Source organism: Molossus molossus, unplaced genomic scaffold (assembly GCF_014108415.1).
Source record: "Molossus molossus isolate mMolMol1 unplaced genomic scaffold, mMolMol1.p scaffold_m16_p_24, whole genome shotgun sequence".
NCBI lineage: Eukaryota > Metazoa > Chordata > Mammalia > Chiroptera > Molossidae > Molossus > Molossus molossus.
The window spans coordinates 12,785,295-12,805,052 of record NW_023425360.1 but is presented as its reverse complement, the minus strand read 5'-3'; the positions used below and the strand labels follow the sequence as shown (position 1 = coordinate 12,805,052).

The 19,758-nt window shown below is 52.0% G+C and overlaps 1 protein-coding gene across 1 annotated transcript; it reads left to right on the top strand.

Annotated features, from left to right (window-relative positions):
- The first annotated feature begins 385 nt into the window (after window positions 1-385).
- On the top strand, window positions 386-8,526 carry MCEE (methylmalonyl-CoA epimerase). The gene is made up of 3 exons (XM_036277858.1): window positions 386-458; window positions 5,178-5,515; window positions 8,079-8,526. The coding sequence occupies exons 1-3, from the start codon at window positions 410-412 to the stop codon at window positions 8,229-8,231; spliced, it is 540 nt and encodes a 179-aa protein (XP_036133751.1). The 5' UTR covers window positions 386-409; the 3' UTR covers window positions 8,232-8,526.
- Window positions 8,527-19,758: the final 11,232 nt, after the last annotated feature.

Sequence of the window (19,758 nt, the reverse complement as noted above, 5' to 3'; positions counted from 1 at the left end):
CCTTGGCCCCAGACCCGTCCCTTGGCCCCAGACCCTCCTCCAGCCACGTTGCTCCGCCCCTTGGCCCCAGACCCGCCTCCAGCCACGTTGCCCCGCCCCTTGGCCCCAGACCCGCCCCTTGGCCCCAGACCCTCCTCCAGCAACGTTGCCCCGCCCCGTCACCCCCAGCCCCGCCTCCGGCCGTGTTATTCCGCTCCTTGTCCCCAGCCCCACCTCCAGCCACGTTGCCCCGCCCCTTGGCCCCAGACCCGCCTCCAGCCACGTTGCCCGCCCCTTGGCCCCAGCCCCGCCTCCAGCCACGTTGCCCGCCCCTTGGCCCCAGCCCCGCCTCCAGCCACGTTGCCCCGCCCCTCGGCCGTGCTCCTCTTTCCGTCTGCGCAGGTCAGGATTGCGCCTGTCACTTCCCAAGATGGCGCGCGTGTTGAAGATGGTCAGTGTGGCGTCTGTGTGCGCCGGAGGTGAATACCCCGCGCCCTCAGGGTCGCCATGGGCGGGGCGCCAGGGGCAAGGAGGCCCGGGGCTGCAGGGGGCGGGGCTGCCGGACCTCCTAGAGCTGCCGCCCTCCGCCCGCTGGTGGCATGTTCGGTTCCGCGGCCGGCTCAGCAGCTTCAGGCTGCAGGTGTCTTCCAGGAGCGCCGTGGGGTAGCGGGGGCCGGGGGTCCTCATGCTCTGTGAGCCTCGCAGCCACGCTGGGAGGGGTGTGCAGTGGACGTGGCGAGGACACCTGTCCTTGGGGCAGGAGGCCGGGGCGGAGGTGATCGGCCGTGAGCTTGTGCGCTTGTGCGCTTGTGCGGTGCATGATGAGAGATGAGGGGACCAGTCTGCAGGGCAACGAGGGGCCAGCCAGCAGGGCACAGCCTGTAAACGACGTGAGCTGCCCTCAAGGTCAGTTGTGGGAGGAGGCCGGTTCTCCACCTGCTGGAATGTAGTAGTTCTTTTCTATGTGAGCAGGGAAGAGAAAAGTAGGCGCATGTGTTAGGTTCCTTGAGTTCTCCACACTTCAGTTTCAAAAAACAAACAAAAAGGGGTGCAGAGAATCAGTGATGACAAACCGGTTTTCTGACTCCCCAGGTCACCCACTTTCTTCTTCTTCTCTCCCTCTGCCTCCTCCACCCTCATCAGAGGCAGCTGTTTTCCTTCCTCTGAAACTCCCCCTCAGGTTAGGAAGGAAGTGCCAAGTGTCTTGTGTCCCAGTGACTCCTGAACATTGGTGATGAGCCCTTCAGCTCAGCACTTGCAAGAAATGCTCCAGGGGTGAACCGTTCATAATGTCAGGTTTCTCTCCTAGAAAGAGAGCCACCTCTGAAGCTTACAGTTCTGCACGTCCTTTGAAGTCCCATGTCAAGCTGAACCAGTTATTTATTGATCACTAAAGTCTCTTAACACAGTTGCCCTGGCAAGTCACCAGGGCCAAGCAGTGAGCCACGTACAAACAGGTGCAGAATAATAACCTCCACACCATCAGTTTAAAGAGGTGACGTGTCCGTGAAAAAATACAGGCCAGCATCTTATCTCACATACCATTGCAAGTAGCCCTTTGCAAGAAACAAAACAAAACAACAAGAAAAATCCTCATAAAAGAGTCATTTCTCTTTTTTTTAAATCCTCACCCAAGGATATTTTTCTACTTATCTTCAGATAGAGTGGAGGGAAACATCGATGTGAGAAACACATCAACTGGTTGCCTCCTGCACAATCCTGACCAGAGCCGGGGACCGAACTGCAACTGAGGTACGTGCCCCTGATCTGAATTGAACCCGTGACTCTTTGATCCGCAGGCTAACGCTCTAACCGCTGAGCCAAACCAACCAGGGCAAGAGTCCTCTTTTTTTTTTTATTCTCACTCAAGGACATTTTTGCATTTATCTTCAGATAGAGTGGAGGGGAGAGAGGTGGGAAGAGAGAGAGAGAAACATCGACATGAGAGAGACACATTGAGTGGTCGCCACCCACCCAACCCCAACAGGGGCTGGGAACAAACCGCAACAAAGGTACTTGCCCTTAGCGGGCACCGAACCCGGGACTCTCTGGTCTGCAGGCCAACACTCTAACCGCTGAGCCAAACTGGCCAGGGCCAAGAGTCATCTCTTAATATCTCTCAGGAAAGCCATCTCTTAGCAGGTAGATACTGCTTGTAGAGCATACACTAAAGATATTAAAAATTGAGGAGCAAAAGAATGGTAAAGAATTTCAGAGGAGCGAGACAATTTAACATCATGGTTTAACAACATTAACTTTGATGTCAGACGGACCTGGGCTTGAGGCCCAACTTTGTCACCTAAGGTGACCTTGAAGAAAATGACTTAATCAGGCCTATTTTCCTTGTCTCTAACTGGGAAAAATAATACCATCTGATTCATAGAATTATTGTGGTGATTTAAGTGCTCACTGGTCTGTGACTATTACCTCTCTTTTATGGCCATGAGGACTCATGGGCAGAGCCGAGCAACAGGGCTGTGTCAACTTATTGATAATGAGAACCTTTAGATAGTTCAGTCATCAATAGTACAGGCTGGAGCACAGCAGACGACCATGTGAGGCTGAATTTTGCCTCCTACTGACCTGTGGTGCATCAGGTTTGTCAGGCAGAGCACCATGCAGTTACCAGTCCTGGGGCAGGACTAACCAGATGCCCGCTGCACGCAGTACAAGAGTCTCCAAGCCTTGGGAGGAACGTGCTTACTTACACAGGGAGCAGACAGACTAAGAGCAGCTTCAGTAGTGGGTGTCAGCCCCCCTTGGCCAACGGGCCTCTCCCAGTGACCCACACAGGACAGTTTGCCTTTGCATACCCCTCTCATACCACAGAAGGAACAATGTCCCCTCCCCCTCGGTAGACAGATATAACAGTGGGGTTGGCCATAGGATGCTCACGCTGTAAGCAGAGACAAAGGAGCATTCATTGAGCCTGAAAGAGGAAAAGATGTTCCCAGCACAAGGTGGTCGGCCTGGCACAGGCTGTGTGGGCTCTTTATTTCTTCATAAGGATGTGTTCAGGCCCATCCTTATGTGGCTGAGTGGGGGTCGAAGGACTGCATGCTTGAGCTGCCTTTCCCAACAAGATTTATGGTCTTAAAGACATAGTGTCACTTTAATTTCCTTGTTATCGAAAGTTTCAGTAAAGGGGAATTAATTTTATGTTAGCTGAAGCTCTGTGATACTAGGTACTGTTTAAAGTGTAAGAAGCGCGCTAAGTGTGAACTGGACCCTGTTGCTAAGCCCCAGCAAGCAATCATATCCTAGGTAGGGTTAAACCCCCAGTAAAATTGCCATATTGCACATGTCTTAATGAAGTTTGACTGTTAAATAAATTGTATATTCACTTAAAAAAAAAAAGTGTAAGAAGCGCTAAAAAGAAAACCTATTATTTAAAGTGTGATCTCCAGTTTGCTATTTCATACTTTTTTCTTAATGATGTAGTTTTACAACATTGTATTTAGACCTTGTACGTGTACATAGCTTTCATTCTAGGGAGAGTCTGGCTCTTAGAGTCCCGTGTGTAGGGGCAGGGGAAGCGGAGTGATACACAGAGAGGCCTCTTCAGTTTCCGAATGAAAGAGGTTTCTTCACATTTAGGAGCAGTTTGGCTTCTAATCCTTCAAAATTATAAAAAACAATTTTTAAAAATCTGTTCTCAAAGGAAATTCTCATTAGTTTAAGTACCTTCTTGATGTTTGCTTCTTTTTCCTCAACAATGAGATATTTTGCCTGGTTGATAATCATTTAAATAAACTGCACATTAAAAAGTACTGTATGCACACCGGTGGGCACTGACATTAGTTTGGGGAAAGCAGGAGGGGAGTGGGAGCGGGGAGGAGGAGGTCAGTGGGGGAAAATGGGGGGACATCTGTAATACTTGCAATAATAAAAAATAAATTTAAACATAAGTAGTCTGGCCCTGGGTGGTTTGGCTCAGTGGTTGGAGCACTGGACAAGAGAGTCCTAGTTTGGGTCCCGCTAGGGGCACGTACCAAAAAATAAATAAATAAGTAGTCTGGCCCTGGCCAGTTTGGCTCAGCGGTTAGAGCGTTGGCCTGCGGTCCAGAGAGACCTGGGATCGGTTCCTGCTAAGGGCACGTACCTCGGTTGCAGTTTGTCCCCGGCCCTGGTTGGGTCGTGTGGGTGGCAACCACTTGATGTGTCCCTTTCACGTCGATGTTTCTCTCTCCTTCCCACTCTATCTGAACAAAATATGGAAAAAGTGTCCTCAGGCGAGGATTAAAAAAAATTAATAATAAGTAGTCTGGTCATGGCTTTAATGAACTCATTACAGACTGTAACACAAAAAGTCGGTTATAGCTAGGGAAGAAGATTGCTTGTCCTCATCAGTAAATGTGCTACTTCAGTATCACACTCAAACTTACCCTTTGTGAAATGCAGAGAATAGCAAGTAATTCTTAATAATGGCAGCTACCCTTTACTTGTTATCAATAAATGTAAACTATTATGAAAAAAAATTTTTTTAAATGTTTTTCTTTTTATTGATTATAGAGAGAGAGGGAGAGAGAGATAGAAACATTGATGAGAGAGAACATCAATTGGCTGCCACCTGCATGCCCCTCACTGGGGATCGGGCCCACAACCTGGGCATGTGTCCTGACCGGGAATCGAACCAGCGACCTCCTGGTGCATGGGTTGATGCTCAACCACTGAGCCACACCGGCTGGACAAAAAAAAGTTATTCTTTATTCTGAATCTAAATAGCTCAGACTTAACTTTTTAATTCCAGATGGTTATTTCAGAAAGAAGTGAGTAATCTTATACAGTTTTGCCATTTATCTCCTCTGATTTATTTTCAATAATTAAAAAAATAGATATGTAACTCTGGCTGGTTTGGCTCAGCGGTTAGAGCGTCGGCCTGCGGTCCCGAGAGACCCGGGTTCGGTTCCCGATAAGGGCATATACCTCGGTTACAGTCTGTCCCCGGCCCTGGTTGGTTGTGTGGGTGGCAGCCACTCGATGTGTCCCTTTCACGTCGATGTTTCTCTCTCTCTCTCCCTCTCTTCCCCTCCCACTCTATCTGAACAAAAAATGGAAAAATGTCCTTGGGTGAGGATAAAAAAAAAAAAAAAAAGATATGTAAATAACTTTTACATCTTATTTGTTTAGTTTAAAAAGTTAATTTTAGAAGCACATTAATGGTAAAAGAAGGTTCTCGGTGACTTTCTTTTTTTCAGGGCTTTTTCCCCTACTTTCGGCTTTTGGTCCAACAGTTCGAGCTTTTACCACCTCACAGTCCTCACATCGAGCGGCAGGTACTGTGTGGACCCTGGGGCGCCTCAATCATGTGGCCGTAGCAGTGCCCGACTTGGAAAAAGCCAGGGCATTTTATCGGGACGTTCTGGGGGCCCAGGTAAGCGAGGTGTCCTCTCTTCCTGAGCACGGAGTATCTGTCGTTTTTGTGAACCTTGGAAACACCAAGATGGAGCTGCTTCACCCCCTGGGAAATGACAGTCCCATTGCAGGATTTCTGCAGAAGAACAAGGCTGGAGGAATGCATCACGTCTGCATTGAGGTATTTCAGTTGTTTTCATGCCTGGTGTTTTCAGTTTCTCTTTCACAAAGTGTCTTTGGCTTTTTGAGACGACATAAGTGTTCCCATCAGAAATTGTATGAAGATCTTGAAGGGGATGGTATTATTGGTGCTACTCAAAGATGGGACCCTAGATATAGTCTCCTTTCCTCTAGAAAACTGCAAACAAAAAAGTGATGTCGTTTATTAAGTCTGGATTCAACAGCCGCTATAAAAGCCAGCGAAGTGCCCTGGCTTGTGTGGTTCAGCGGTTAGAGCGTCGGCCTGCGGTCCAGAGAGACCCAGGTTCGGTTCCCGCTAAGGGCATGTACCTCAGTTGCAGTTTGTCCCCGGCCCTGATTGGGTCGTGTGGGTGGCAACCAGTTGATGTGTCCCTTTCACATCGATGTTTCTCTCTCTCTCTTCCTCCCTTTCTCCCTCCCACTCTGTTTGAAGATAAGTGCAAAAATGTCCTCGGGTAAGGATTAAAAAATAATAATAATAAAAGCCAGCGAAATTGGCCAGAACAGGTTTGAGCTTCCACTGTAGTATTTATCGAGCAGGTATGACCTCCAGCATAACAGAAACACAACCGCTTCGCTGTCAAGGCAAGTAGAATAAGCACCTAAAAGGACTTAATAAAGTAAGAAGTTCATATCCATACTAAGGATTCACGTACTTGTTTTCTATCCTCGAGATTCCGGGAACTTGTTTCTTGTTACATTTTCCATTACTGACTGGTTTTTCAACATCTCAATTGCGTCTGCTAACAATTCCCGAAGAAAACGTGAACTGTTAGACTGGAACTTCGTCATCGGGTCTTCCTGTTCCGATAGCTGCCTTTGGAATATCAGCAATAGCAATTCTGCTCCAGTGAAAAGCCTTTCAGTGGAAGGAAGGACACAGTCAGCAGTTAGGCCCCCGTCCTGGTCTGGAAGAGAGGCGTGTGGGTTTCAGGCAGGCACTTAGTTCCCCCTGCAGACATGGTGAGAACCTACCGTGCCGCTCTCCTGAGCACATGGTCCAGCGTGGACAGGACGGGGGCCGTGTGACGTGAGGAGGGGCAGCTGTGCAAACAGGCAACCTCCGGGCACTGTGACAGGCAGAATCAGTATGTGTCTTCTCTGTAGCACAAATGAGGGAGAGATCGATTGCTCGCGGCAGGCCGAGGCGGTGGGAAGTCGTCTGGTAAGGAATTCCCCGGGTGGGCAAGAGGAGGAAGCTCCTCCAGGCAGAGGGTCCAGCGAGTGGAAAAGCAGAGTTAACGTAACAGCTGCCACTGGGCCCCCTGGCAGCGCACCAAGTACTTGACGTGCGTCATTTTCTTTCATTCTCATAGCTACCCTGGGAGGGCGCTGTTCTCCCCATTTCACAGGTGAGGAAACTGAGACTTAGAACAGCTTGCCCATAGTCACATTAGTAGGAAGTGGCAAGGCTAGGGCTCAAGCCCCAGGGCCCTTGCTGTTAGCCATGGTGGCAGGTCGCCGGCCCTGTGTGAGCTGAATTCAAAAGCTGAGGTGGGGGAGCCGTGATATGTTAGGCAAGGGAACTAACAAGGCCTAGGATTTAATCTCTGTCCCTTTTCTTTTTTCCTTTTTTCTGGTAGAGCAGGAGGGAGAGAGGAAGAGAGAGAGAGAGAAACATTGATGCAGGAGAGACACATTGACTGGTTGCCACCCACACAACCCCTACTGGGGCTGGGGACAAACTGCAACCGAGGTACGTGTCCTTAGCGGGAACCGAACCTGGGTCTCTCTGGACCACAGGCCGACGCTCTAACCACTGAGCAAGACTGGCCAGGGTTCTTTGTCCCTTTCTTAGGAGGTTGATTTCGGCTGCAAGTCTTTACTGCAGTGGACTTGAGGGTTTGCCTGAGACCCCCAGGATGACCAGCAGGATCCCCACCTTTGAATCACTGTCCCCTGCCCCGCAGTATGTCAGCATCAGAGCCCAGGCCTGCAGAGGGAGCGCTGGAGTTCAGTGAAGCGAGAACAGTGCGAGCAGTGACTCAGGAGAGGCGGGGGGAGTGGAGCTGTGTTTCCGGTTGAAATGAAGGTCGACACTAGGAGAAGGTGACTATTTACTAGTGATCCTCACGTAGGTGAAGTTTTCATTTCAAAAGCACTAACCAGGTGGTTTGGCAAGTGGGAGGTTTGAGGATCAGGGAGACGACCATATTGTTGAGCACCTACTATAAACTGCTAAAAGCTTCTTGACTCCATTGTGACCCTTGCCCATGTAACGGCAGGCCTGGGCTCCGTTTCAGATGAGGAACCCACGGCTCTCAGGAAAAGACAGTGGTGCAGTATGATCACAAAAGAAAATACTTAAAAATGTAGTCTATATTATTTAGGTTATAGGAGAAATGTTCACGAATGGTGCGAATTCTCAGCAGGGCGGTGGCTCACGCAGGAAGGGTGGCAGCAGCTTCTCTGGACCACTGGCTTGTCTCGGGGGTGGGGGGTAATGACGGCTCTGCGCTTGCTGTGTTCCCCAGGTCCCAGGGCACTGTAGTTCCGTGTTTTCATGGTCTCAGGCGTGTTCTTTTTTATCTCCTTTTCTCAAGGTGGATAATATAAATGCAGCTGTGAGGGATTTGAAAGAAAAGAAGATCCGCAGTCTGAGTGAAGAGGCCAGAATAGGAGCCCACGGGAAGCCCGTGGTGTTTCTCCACCCGAAGGACTGTGGCGGCGTCCTCGTGGAGCTGGAGGAAGCCTGAGCGGGGCTCGGAGAGGCTAAGCTGGTGGCCGAGTCACTGCCAGTGTGTCCTGAGCGTCCACTCCTTCGCGCCTCTGTCTGCCAATCACAGAGTGGGAGTCAGAAGTCTAGATATGTGTATATTACGCACGCACATAATAGATATACGCGCATGTGCGTGTGTGTTGATTACTTTGGGCTTTTTCCTGATTTGGAGAAAATTTTGATTACTGAACACCCAGGGAATATTATTAAAATCATATTCATGGAAATAAATTATTTCTGTTCTCAGATAGGATGATGGAGTGCATTAGCTGTGTGAAAGGGTGTGAGTGTGAGTGAATGAGTGAGGAGGGACAAGTACACAAAGGAGTGATAATCTCGCCCTGGCCGGTTTGGCTCAGCGGTTAGAGCGTGGGCCCACAGTCCAGAGGACCCAGGTTCGGTTCCCGCTAAGGGCACGTACCTCGGTTGCAGTTTGTCCCCGGCCCTGGTTGGGATCTTGTGGGTGGCAGCCACTCAATGTGTTTCTCTCGCATCGATGTTTTTCTCTCCCTTCCTCTTTCCCTCTCGCTCTATCTGAAGATGAATGCAAAAATGTCCACGGGTGAGGATGAAAACAAAGGAGTGATGATCTCAGGTCTTTTGCTGTTCTGGAACAACTCACGTTCATGAGTTCTGACTTTGTTAGGTATCGACGTTTCTTCCCTCCACACAGGTAAAGTCCCGGAGTTAGACTTAAATTCCATCACCCTTGCCAATGATGGGCTCACAAAATGTACCTACATCTTTTTCTGGTTTCGTAAAGTGGAAGCTGAAGATTATTATTATTTTTTTTTTCTTAATTTTTTTTTTTTTTAATTCTCATTCGAGGACATTTTTCCATTTTTTTGTACAGACAGAGTGGGAGGGAGAGAGAGGAAGAGAGAGAGAGGGAAACATCGATGTGAAAGGGACACATCGAGTGGCCGCCACCCGCACGACCAACCAGGGCCGGGGACAAACCGCAACCGAGGTACATGCCCTCAGCGGGAACAGAACCTGGGTCTCTCCGGACCGCAGGCTGACGCTCTAAACGCTGAGCCAAACCGGCCAGGGCGTGAAGATTATTGGTATTCTTTTCTGTTACGTGCATTCATTGTTATACATTTCTTTTTAATCACTGCTTTTGCGCTATCCCACAACTTTTGATAAGTTCTGTTTTCATTTTCTTTTAAAAATGTGTTTTTATCGATTATTTAGAGAGAGAGGAAGGGCGAGAGAGAGAAACATCGATGTGAGAGAAACATGGATCGGCTGCCTCCTGCACGCCCCCTACTGGGGACCGAGCCCACAACCCAGACATGTACACTGATCAGGAATCAAACTGGGACCTTTCAGTCCATGGGACGATACTCCATCCACTGAGCTGCACTGGCTGGACAAGTTCTGTTTTCATTTTCATTTATTTAGTTCAGAACATTTTGAAATGTATCTTGAGATTTCCTCTTGGACCCACGTGTCACTTGGAAGAGTGTCGGATCTCCATGTGTTTGCAATTTCCCAGCGATCCTCCTTGACCCTGGTTCGTTGTTCAGTGCTGGCTCCCAGTGCCTCTCCGACATGAGCATTCAGCGGTCAGCATATTGTCGAACAAATTAACGTGTGAAATGGTGGCTTCTTAGTCTTGGTAAGTTTCCTTAGAGCCAGTAGAGGCAGCTGAGCCATGGCTTTGGCTTTGAGCACCACAGGGGCACAGCAGGTGCACAGCTTCATCGCCGTCAGTGAAGGTGATGACAATTTTGGGGTGTTAATGTTGCCAAACAAGGCCCCCAGAGAAGACAAATACTCGTGAGCCGTTCCACTGGACACTTGTGTGACAGCTATCGGATCACATCACTTCCTAGGGCGACATAATGAGCACTTTGTACCAGCGCTTTCAAAGGAGTTCTGAATTCACTTGTTCTAGAATCACTGAACCATCTTCCATGTCTTCCATCCCTTCCTTGCCTGCTGTCAAATCTTCAGAGAAGCCAGCCAGACGAAAGCGTCTTAACCAGCAGAAGTGGACGACTGAATTAACAAGCGGCCGGGAGTCGGCGGGAGGAAGCACAGGTGGGCTGCCCGCAGGTGCGTTCACGGAGGGTCAGCCAGCAGCCTTGGCTTGGCCAGATCTGGGTACTCAGTGTTCCCACTTTCTAGAATGTTGATCTTCCAAATCTACAGAAGCTGTAGGGAACCTGGGGCAGCATCTCAAAGACCCAGTAGAATGTTCTTTGGGGGAAAGACAACTCTATTCAAAGCCCAATTCAGGTTTTCCTAAGGTTCCTATTACTGTAACCTTCTTCACCTGAGGTTAGTCTGGGAGGTACCCAGGGTTTTATTTTTTATTTATTTCATTTCATTTCATTTCATTTCTTATTTTATTTTTTTATAAAAATTTTTATCCTCACCCAAAGACACTTTTGCATTTATTTTCAGCTAGAGCAGGAGGGAGAGAGAGAGAGAAACATTGATGTGAGAGATAAACATCAAGTGGTTGCTGCTCACACGACCCCAACCGGGGCCGGGGACAAACTGCAACTGAGGTACATGCCCTTAGCGGGAACCGGACCCGGGACTCTCCAGTCCGCAGGCCGATGCTCTAACCGCTGAGCCAAACTGGTCAGGGCCCCAGGGTTTTAAATTGTGCAGAAGACAATCCTTTGGAATGAAGAAAGAAGATACTACAGTTTCCCTTTATATTTACCTTTTACATCGTCTAAAACTCCTGCTTTTGTTTGCGTCCCATAAGGTCCATTCTGTTTGGATATTTGTTGTGATAATTAAATACACCTGCCTGGGGAGGCAGCCTTGATCTTTTCACCGGAAAGGTGCATACTCAGGAAAGTCTGAAGACCATCACACTCGCTCATCTCTGTGTGGAGGACAAAACAGTTGTCTGGAGTCAGCCAGGCTTCCGCAGTGAGAGAGACCCCCGGGATGTCAGGCAGTCGGGCAGCTCTGTGCCGCTGGGCAGGGGAACCGACAAGTGCAGGTTCTGCTCACAGCACAGGAAGACATTGGGCATCATCAGTGGCTTCTCTGAGTGTCTCCACGGTTTGGTGTTGGCATTGTGGCAGGTGGAAGCTGGACCCAGCGGACCCGGCCACCAGACCCTTCACTCTGGAAGGGACTCTTGTCCCTCATGTGCCCCAATGGGGTTGCTCCGCTGCCTCCTCCCTTCTCTGGGCCCCCTGCCTTGGTAGAAGATTCTCACCTCACCCTAAACATAATTTTTATGGGGGCACAACCTCCATCCCCATTTTATGCTAAACCTTTTCAACTCAACCGAGCTATGAGATTGGATGTGAACATGAACCCATTTCACAAACAAGGGAACGGCTGGGTTCGGTAGAGACCCACTCTGCCGGACCTCCCGAACCGCCACCGCCACCGCGTCTGCTTCCAGGGAGCAAGAGCCACGTGTTTTAGGGGACTCTGTCTGTGTGGGCCGGAATCGACTGCTCTGAAGAGTCCCTCTAACTCCTTGCGGCCCGGGTGCAGTTCCCACGCAGCAGGCACGTGCCGGGTGGGGCAGGGCCCAGAGCAGGGTGCCCGTGAATGAGTGGGGCCAGCAAGTCCCTAACACTGTTCTGGAAAGTGGGGGTAGGAGACCCCATTTGGGTAGGAGAGACTTTCTGCATCTCTCTGCCTGTTTTCCATGTTGCCTTTCCCTGAGCTGCTGGAGCAATGCTCAAGTCCCGATGGGCGGAGAGTGCTGTGGCCTCGTGTGCCCCCTGCTCCGATAGCCGTGTTTCTGTGTCTCAAGGTGACTTCCAAATGTGACACAGGCTTCCCAGCATCCACAGGGTGTGAGTGTGGGTGGCACCACCCTGCTGAGCTCAAAGCCAGAATAGCTGTTAGTCCCGCGCCCCTCGCCACTGGACAAGTATTTATATGCTTATTGTCTACAGAAAGCTACCTCTTGGTTGTAATCCAAATCTCAGTTGTTCAAACGCCAACATATATTCTACACCATTATAAATGGAAAGAATTGGCTTTTGTAAGAGAGGAAGGCTGCCACGTTTTACTGAGATGAACGCCAAGAAGCTCCCCTGAGAAGCTGGGGGAGAACAGAACTTTCCCTCCCAGGTACACAAGCGAAGTCCACAGGCAGTGGACTGGGCTGCAGTCCTCGGAGTAAACCAAGAGGTGGTTTCCAGATGTCTGGCTGCATGGTTATCCCCAAACGCCTCTCAAGGCGATCAGAAGAGAGATTTTAGCTCAGAGAGGAAAACAGGAATGGAACTATAATTTACTAATGAAACATTTAATTGTTTGCAACAAGGCTATGAACATAACAAGGCTGATTGATTGGGAACAGAGAAAAGGGATGCCCAGAGAGCTGAAGTTGGCAGAACCTAGAGTTGACCACCCCAGCCATGTATGCTGGGCCCTGGGGTGGTTTTGTTCCCATTACTGAACGTGAAATTAACCCCCTTTGTCGACAGTCCCTGTTCATCAAACGTGTATGTAAATGCCAGCATTCGAGGTCTACCCGGTGGATATATTTGTCATCCTAAATTAATAGTACAAAATTCTGGCTTACATATCAGTCTCTATGGGCTTAGTTAATGTGAGTTTATCCCTGTAAGAGAGGATTTCTTGGGTATGCACAAATTGCTTTTTTGAGCTGGTAGGCTGGGAGACAGACCATTGTAAATGTCACCTCTAAGCCCGTGGGCAGAGAGCTGGTCTTCAGGGAGCTGGCATTGTTACAAGACAGCTTGATATGATTGCAGCCAGACCCTGCACAACGAAACCAACATTTCATTTGTTTTTGGTTTTGAATGCATCTTATTATATGTTGCCTTGTTCAAGGGCAACACTTTACTTGTATGTTACAAAGATACATACTTGCAACAGAATCAGATTTGCATAGGCACAGCCATTGGAAATTGAGGGTACGACACGACAGGGATGCACCTCCTTAGTTCCTGTGCCATTTTCAGAGGTCGGCCACACATCTGTCTCTGAGCTTGTTAGCAGCCAAACACACAAGAACACAACCAGTTGCAAATCTCACAGGTTCGAGAAGATAAAACCTCACCTGTAGTATAAGACAATCAGGTTTTTCTAGTAGTGAGACGGGAGAAAAATTTCCCTTAGGTTCTCATAGAGAAGACACTTGGAGCTTATGGAAAATGTTCTCATCACCCTCCCCACAATAAATAAGGAGCTCAGGCATGAGAACCACCAGAGGGTGTTACAATCTAGATTTCTGGGCTCCGTGCCCAAGGGCTTCTGATTCCGGAGGTCTGCGGTGATACCTGAGACTTTTCATCTGTAGCCAGGTACCAGGTGATGCTCATGTCGCTGGTGGGGGGACAGCAATTTTAGAATCACTGACCTAGACAGAGGAGCAAGGAACAATTCCTCCCTTTCTGTCTCACACTCAGACCTTGGCTTTTGAAGTTATCAAAGGCAGGAATTAGCCGGCTTCACGGGCTACCTGGGAGAAGCCATTTTCGGGGAGCCCTGTCCATCTGTATCATTTGGGTGAGTTGTTTAAGCAGCTTCATCCAGGCCTGAACTGGGCTCCAGGTGGTCGCAGCCTCTGCCACCTCCTCCCCCACACAACCCTCAGCACACTGTCCACATGTGATACAGGACCTGAGGTCCTGGCACAGCACTCGGCATATGTGATTCACTAACTTGGTATTTTTTTATTTTATATTTTTTAATCCTCACCTGAGGATATTTTTCTATTTATCTTCAGATGGGGGGAGGGAGAGAGAGACAGAGTCATCAATGTGAGAGAGACACATCAACTGGCTGCCTCCTGCATGACCCTGACCGGGCCGGGGACAAACCGCAACGGAGGTACGTGCCCTTGACCGGGATCGAACCTGAGATTCTTTGGTCCACGGGCCGACGCTCCAACCGCTGAGCCAAACTGGCCAGGACCTAGCTTGGTATTTTAAAGAGGTGAAATCCAAACTACGTGTTAAAATGTAAAACTCCGCTGAGGTGTAAGAATAAGGTCCAGAGTATAGTAAATGCAATGGCTCTCAAGGCAACAGTGAGACATATTGTCTCTTCCCCCACGACCCTGCCTCACTGAAGGTCCCCACTTTTCTTCAGGTCGCACAAGCCAGAGACTGAAGCTGAATCCTGCCACGACCTCTCCGCCACCAGCCGCCCCCGAAATGCGTGAGCACACAGCCCTCACAAAGGCCTCTTTATTTAGTCTTTCAAATAGCTGCAGCCCATCTTCTGCCCCCACCCTCTCGTCTGGGCTCCCTGCATCCCCTGTCACCCCCACAACTCTCTCAGCAGCCAGAACGTGTGTTTGTTTAATTTATAATTATTTTTATTATTTTTTAATCCTCACTCGAGGATGTTTTTTTCATTTTTGTTCAGATACAGCGGGAGGGAAAGAGAGGAAGAAAGGGAGAGAGAGAAACATCGATGTGAGAGAGACACATCGACTGGCTGCCTCCTGTACGACCCCAACCAGGGCCGGGGATGAACTGCAACCGAGTTACGTGCCCTTGACCGGAATCGAACCTGCGACTCTCTGGTCTGTGGGCCGACGCTCTAACCATTGAGCAACACCGGCTGGGGCTACAATGATTATTTTCTACAATGCACCTGTAGTCATGTCAGCAGCTATTAAACATGTCCAAAGAATCTCAACCTCACACAGAATATGGCAGGATAATGGCAGGCCTCCTGGAGGTACTGTTTCCCACGGATCCGATTGGCCAGATGGACACCTATGGGAGAAGCCGACGGCCTTCCGTGCTGACGGCTGTGTGAAGAAGGAACCCTATCCAGCCAAGCCATTGCCGTGGCGATTGGGCAGTATTTGTCTAAGTTAGATATCCACATGCATTCGGACCCAATTTTAGAAATTCATCCTATGGAGTGAAATGGGAGAGAATCAAGACTACCATGGGTGGCTGAGATCATGTTTTTTCTCACACATCCTGGACCTTGGGGATTTCTGAGGCTAATTTCATCACTGGTACCATCGAGGACCCAGATGAGCTACCCGAAGCCTTGTCCTGTTCAGGGCACTTTTGACTACACAGGGTAAAGGGGTAAGTAACAACTCAAGTGCTTGGAATGAATGAAAGAGGTGAGACCATCCAGGTTTGTGCCAAGCAGCAACCTGTGGGGTGGGGACAGGGGAGCTGCTCTGCCATCCCCATAGAGGGCGCACATGTCTTGATCCATCAAACCCCTTTATACACTCAGCCTAGGAATGAAAGGAAATTAATACTCTGTCATTCAGGAGTTTCATTGCTTTGGGATAGATAACATTTCAAATTATGACTGTATACAAGCGTCGGCTCGCTCCTGTCCTTTGTCTTTACACACGCACTGGCACACCACACACATCTATTCATTCTCTCATTAACAGCATGTCTTTGAGAACTTCCCGTGCTGATGCATCACATGGTCCCTTGTTTTCCTGCTTTTATGGCACATACTACTTTGATGTTTGCTTGTGTCCTCACGCTTTTAACACCATAATTCCCTATTATGAATAAGGAAAGACACCCTACAGATGTTTAAAGATCATTTTCGTTCCCTTTCCTGTAAACTGTCTGCTTCTTACCTTTGCCTGTTTCTTTCTCCTATTAAGTTCTTCTTTCCTTCTCTATTTCTAGATGCTATAACTATATATGAGGGAGATGAACTATTGTTGATATCAGTTGCAAATGTTTTGTACCTGGTTTGTTGTTGATTTTGCTTATGGTGGTGGTTGCCACGCAGGGCTTTTTCTGAAGTTGAATTTGGCTTCAATCTTTTTATGTTACAGCTTCTGAGCTTTGTGGAAATCTGAGGAAAGCTCTCGCTACTTTGAGATGCTTTAAAAACTCACTGAATAGTGAGGCTTAAGCCCACCCGATTCAGGAGTCCTGAGTGGAGCTGTGGCAGGCCTGTGCCTGTGGCCTGTGGGAACAGCCATGATGGCTGCTGGGAGCAGCCTCAGTGGCTGCCCCAGCCCTGGCCCATGGAGAGCTCTAGCGAGGTTGTAGAAGGGAGGAGCTCAGAGCTAGCAGCTCACCCACATCCACCGACACGCAGGGCTGCGTGGATCACACCTTCAGACACAGGTGTCTGGCTTCCCTGCAGGATTTGACTACAGTGGAGTCAGGCTAGAAGATGAAAGCATTCGGACCCCAGACTTAATGTTCAAGGCTATGGGTCATTTCTTCCCAATCACTGCTATCCAGTCATTGGCATTTGGACCAGAGCAGCCTGGATGAAGATGAACGTTTTGTTGGCTGGGTGACCAGAATGTTTAAGTAGATGAAACACCACAGTGAAGACAGTACACCTGGGGGGGGGGGGGAATTGCCCCTTGCCCACTTCTGGGTTCTGTCTTTGCTGTCTGTTTGGCAATGGGGTTACAAAGCTGCCCTACCAGGACCAGCGCCCCCCTTCCCCCCGCTGGTGGGTCTGGCTCTCTGGGTCAGTGTGAGTGTTTTTTTTTGGGGGGGGGGCAAGATCTCAAGGCCACCGGAAGTCCCTGCCAAGTCGGCCATAGTCTGACTCAGGACTCAGCTTCTCCAGCCCCCTCTCAGGGTGGCACCCCACGAGGCCCCCTCTTCCTCCTGTTCTTCAGAATGCCGCCCATCACAACTTCCCCCTAACCCAGCAAAGAAAGGGAAACACAAGGCCCAGGTCAGGACTTGGGGGAGGAGTCACCTGAGCCCCGGCTCTGAGCAGACAAGGCACCCCGCACTTCTCCAGATGGAACCACAGGTGACCACATCCGAATGGAAGGGCAAGAGGGGTCAAAGGTGACACCAGCGTCTCCAGCACAACCTTTAAGGGCTTGGGGGGGGGGGTTACTGGCACTGTGGGGGTGGATCACCAACTCTCCTTGGGTGTGTGTGGGGCTCTGGAGGAGGACTCGCTTAGGGTCCTCTCCATTCAGGACAGGAAGAGAGAGAGGCCTGGGTGAGGCCCTGCGGTAGGGGAGGCCCCCAGACGAGGGCTAAGGCAGCGCAGCGTACTAGAAACGGGGTGATGGGTGGTTACCAAAGACGCAAAAAGAAGAGCTGGAATACAGCCCGCAACCCGGGGATCTGCGGTGGGGACCTCCCCCCGCAGATGGGGCCTTCCGAAGCTGCAACCTCCGAGGTCTTCTCGCTGGGGCCCCCCACTCCCCTCAGCACCGCGCCGGGCCGAGCAGGGCGCGGTCGCCACAGCCCCTTCGCGCCGCACGCGCTCCCGAGCCGCCAGGGGGCAGCACAGCGCGCGGGGCTGGGTGCGGGCGCAGTGGAGCCTCCCGTCGCCCGCTCTACGCGCCGGAGGACCAGACCCCGCCGGCTCCCGATCCGGCAGGTCCGGGGCGCGCCCGGGAATCTGTGTGCTCCCCAGGCCCGGGGCGCTTGGGGCGCCGCAGCTTGCAGAGCCTGGGCTCCGGTCCGGTCCCCACGATCAGCCCCGCAGGACCCGGCCCCAGGTGCGCCCGCCCTGCCGAGTGTCCCGGCGCCGGGCTCCGGGGAGGGGGCTGGGCTCGACCGCATCTTTGTCCTTCCTTTCTTCCCGCCGCGCGGGGTCCGCCGGCGCTTCCCGAGCCCGCGTGCCGGGCGGGGGCCGCGGGAGAGGCCGGTGCGGGGCGCGCGGCACAGGGCCCTGCGTGCCGCACGCCGCGTCCGGGGCGCGCCCGCCGCCATCCAGCTTCCCGGGCTCGGCAGCCGGCGCGGGCTCACAAAGGGCTGCGGCGGCGGCGGGGGCGGCCGGGCAGCCGCGCAGCCCCGCGCCCGGGCCAGGTAAGCGGGGGCCCCGGCCGCAGCCTGGGGCGCGGGCCGGCGAGGGGCCGGGGTGAGGGGAGCGGTTGCCGCGGCCCCACCGCTGCTCCCCGGACCCGGCGGGGCTGCTGGGCGGCCGGGTGCCCTGGGGGTGGGGGTGCGGACCGGCGCCCCCTGGACCCGCGGGGCCGAGCCGGCGTCTCGCGCATCCCGGGCGGGGGCTCCGCGGCGAGGGGCGACTCCGCGCGGACGAGGGGCGCTGGTCGGCGAGGGCTGGCGACTCGGGTTCCGCCGGGCTGGGGTCCCCAGTGCGACAGGCGGCCCCGCTGGGCGCTGGCACTAAGTCCCGTTCCAGGAGGCAACTCCCGAGTTTGGGGGCGCCTCGGGGTTCCCTGCCTCCCGGGAAGCTGAGCCCCGATCTTCGCCCCCTCCCCCTTGTCGCTTCCTAATGAGGCCCAGTGGGAGAAACTCCTCAATTAACAATTCCGCACACCTGGCCCTCTGGGCCCCGCGCGGGGCTGGGGCGCGCGGGTGCTGCCCCACTGGCCCGGCCTCTCCCCGCTGGAGCCGGGCGGTTGGACCACTGATGGACTCGGCCAGCATCGATCCCCCGCCCCCAAGCTGGGCTTTGCGCCGGGCCTGTGTGCCAAGGCTGGGGACGCACTGCTCCGGGCTGGCGCCCAGGGGTCCCGGAGGGCTCCTGCGGGTGGCGCCCTGCCCGAGTCTCACCGAGGGCCGAGGCCGAGATGGACCCTGCTAGTCTTAACTTAACTTAGTATTTACTTGCAGCAGGAAGACTTTATTTTTTCCCAGATCTATTCAGATTCGGCCTTTCAAGGGCCAGACTCCAATCTGTGGTCGAGCCATCTCACCGACGGCCATACAGGTTGTGAAGTGCCCCTCGTTGGGGTGTCTCATTCCAGGGCTTGGTCCTGGGGGCTGAGCCAGCTCTGGCCTAGTCAACCTCTACTCCCGCCCCCCCTTTCTGGGATTTTTTTTTTTCTCTCTTTCTCTTTGAGAAAGAACAGTTGTTTTAGGAATAATGATGCCAAAGCTTCCAGGGTGCAGGGGAAACAGCTTTTCCTGAAGTGCAGGTTGGGGATGCCCAGAGCCTGTGGGTGGCCCTTGCTCAGGCCTCTGGGGTAGAAGCCCCACTGGTGAGGTGAGGTGGGGGTGCTGGGGGCCTCTCCTGGGTGGTGCACCAGGCAGGGGGCAGGTCTGGTTTCCTAATTCAGAGCTGCCAGGACTCCCTGCCCTGTGCCCTCACGCCTGGGTGGCTGGCTGGGCTGCCTCCATCTGTAGCCTGGTCCGCACAGAGTCTCCTGTGCGGAGAGCGGAGAGCGAAGCAGACACCTGTCCTGGGGAGCTTGCTGGGGGTCCCTTTGCTGAGCTGCAAGCCTCCCTATGGACACCACAAGGGGAGGGGGATCCCTTGGAGTGGTTTCCTGTACTGGGCTGGGGCTGGGTGACAGCACCATCGATGGGCTACCCTGACAGTCCTCTGTGGAAGCCTGTCCCTCCAGACCTCTGGTCATTTGTTCGGGAGCACGGCTGTGCACCTCCCCACCGACAGCCATTCCATCTCCAGGGTCTGGGAGAAGTGTGTACTGAACCAGATGGATGGGGGGGCGGGGTGTGAGAGGCAAGGTGGGCGCTGGTGGGAGGGCCAAGTGGTGACGGTCAACTTCTTACTGTCTCCCACCTCTGCTCGCTTTCTCGGACACACCAGACCCGACCCGTGTTCACGTGTTTGCATAACTGTCCCTTGAGTACGTCTAACCCTTTTTTTTTTTTTTTTTTTTTGGTACGTGC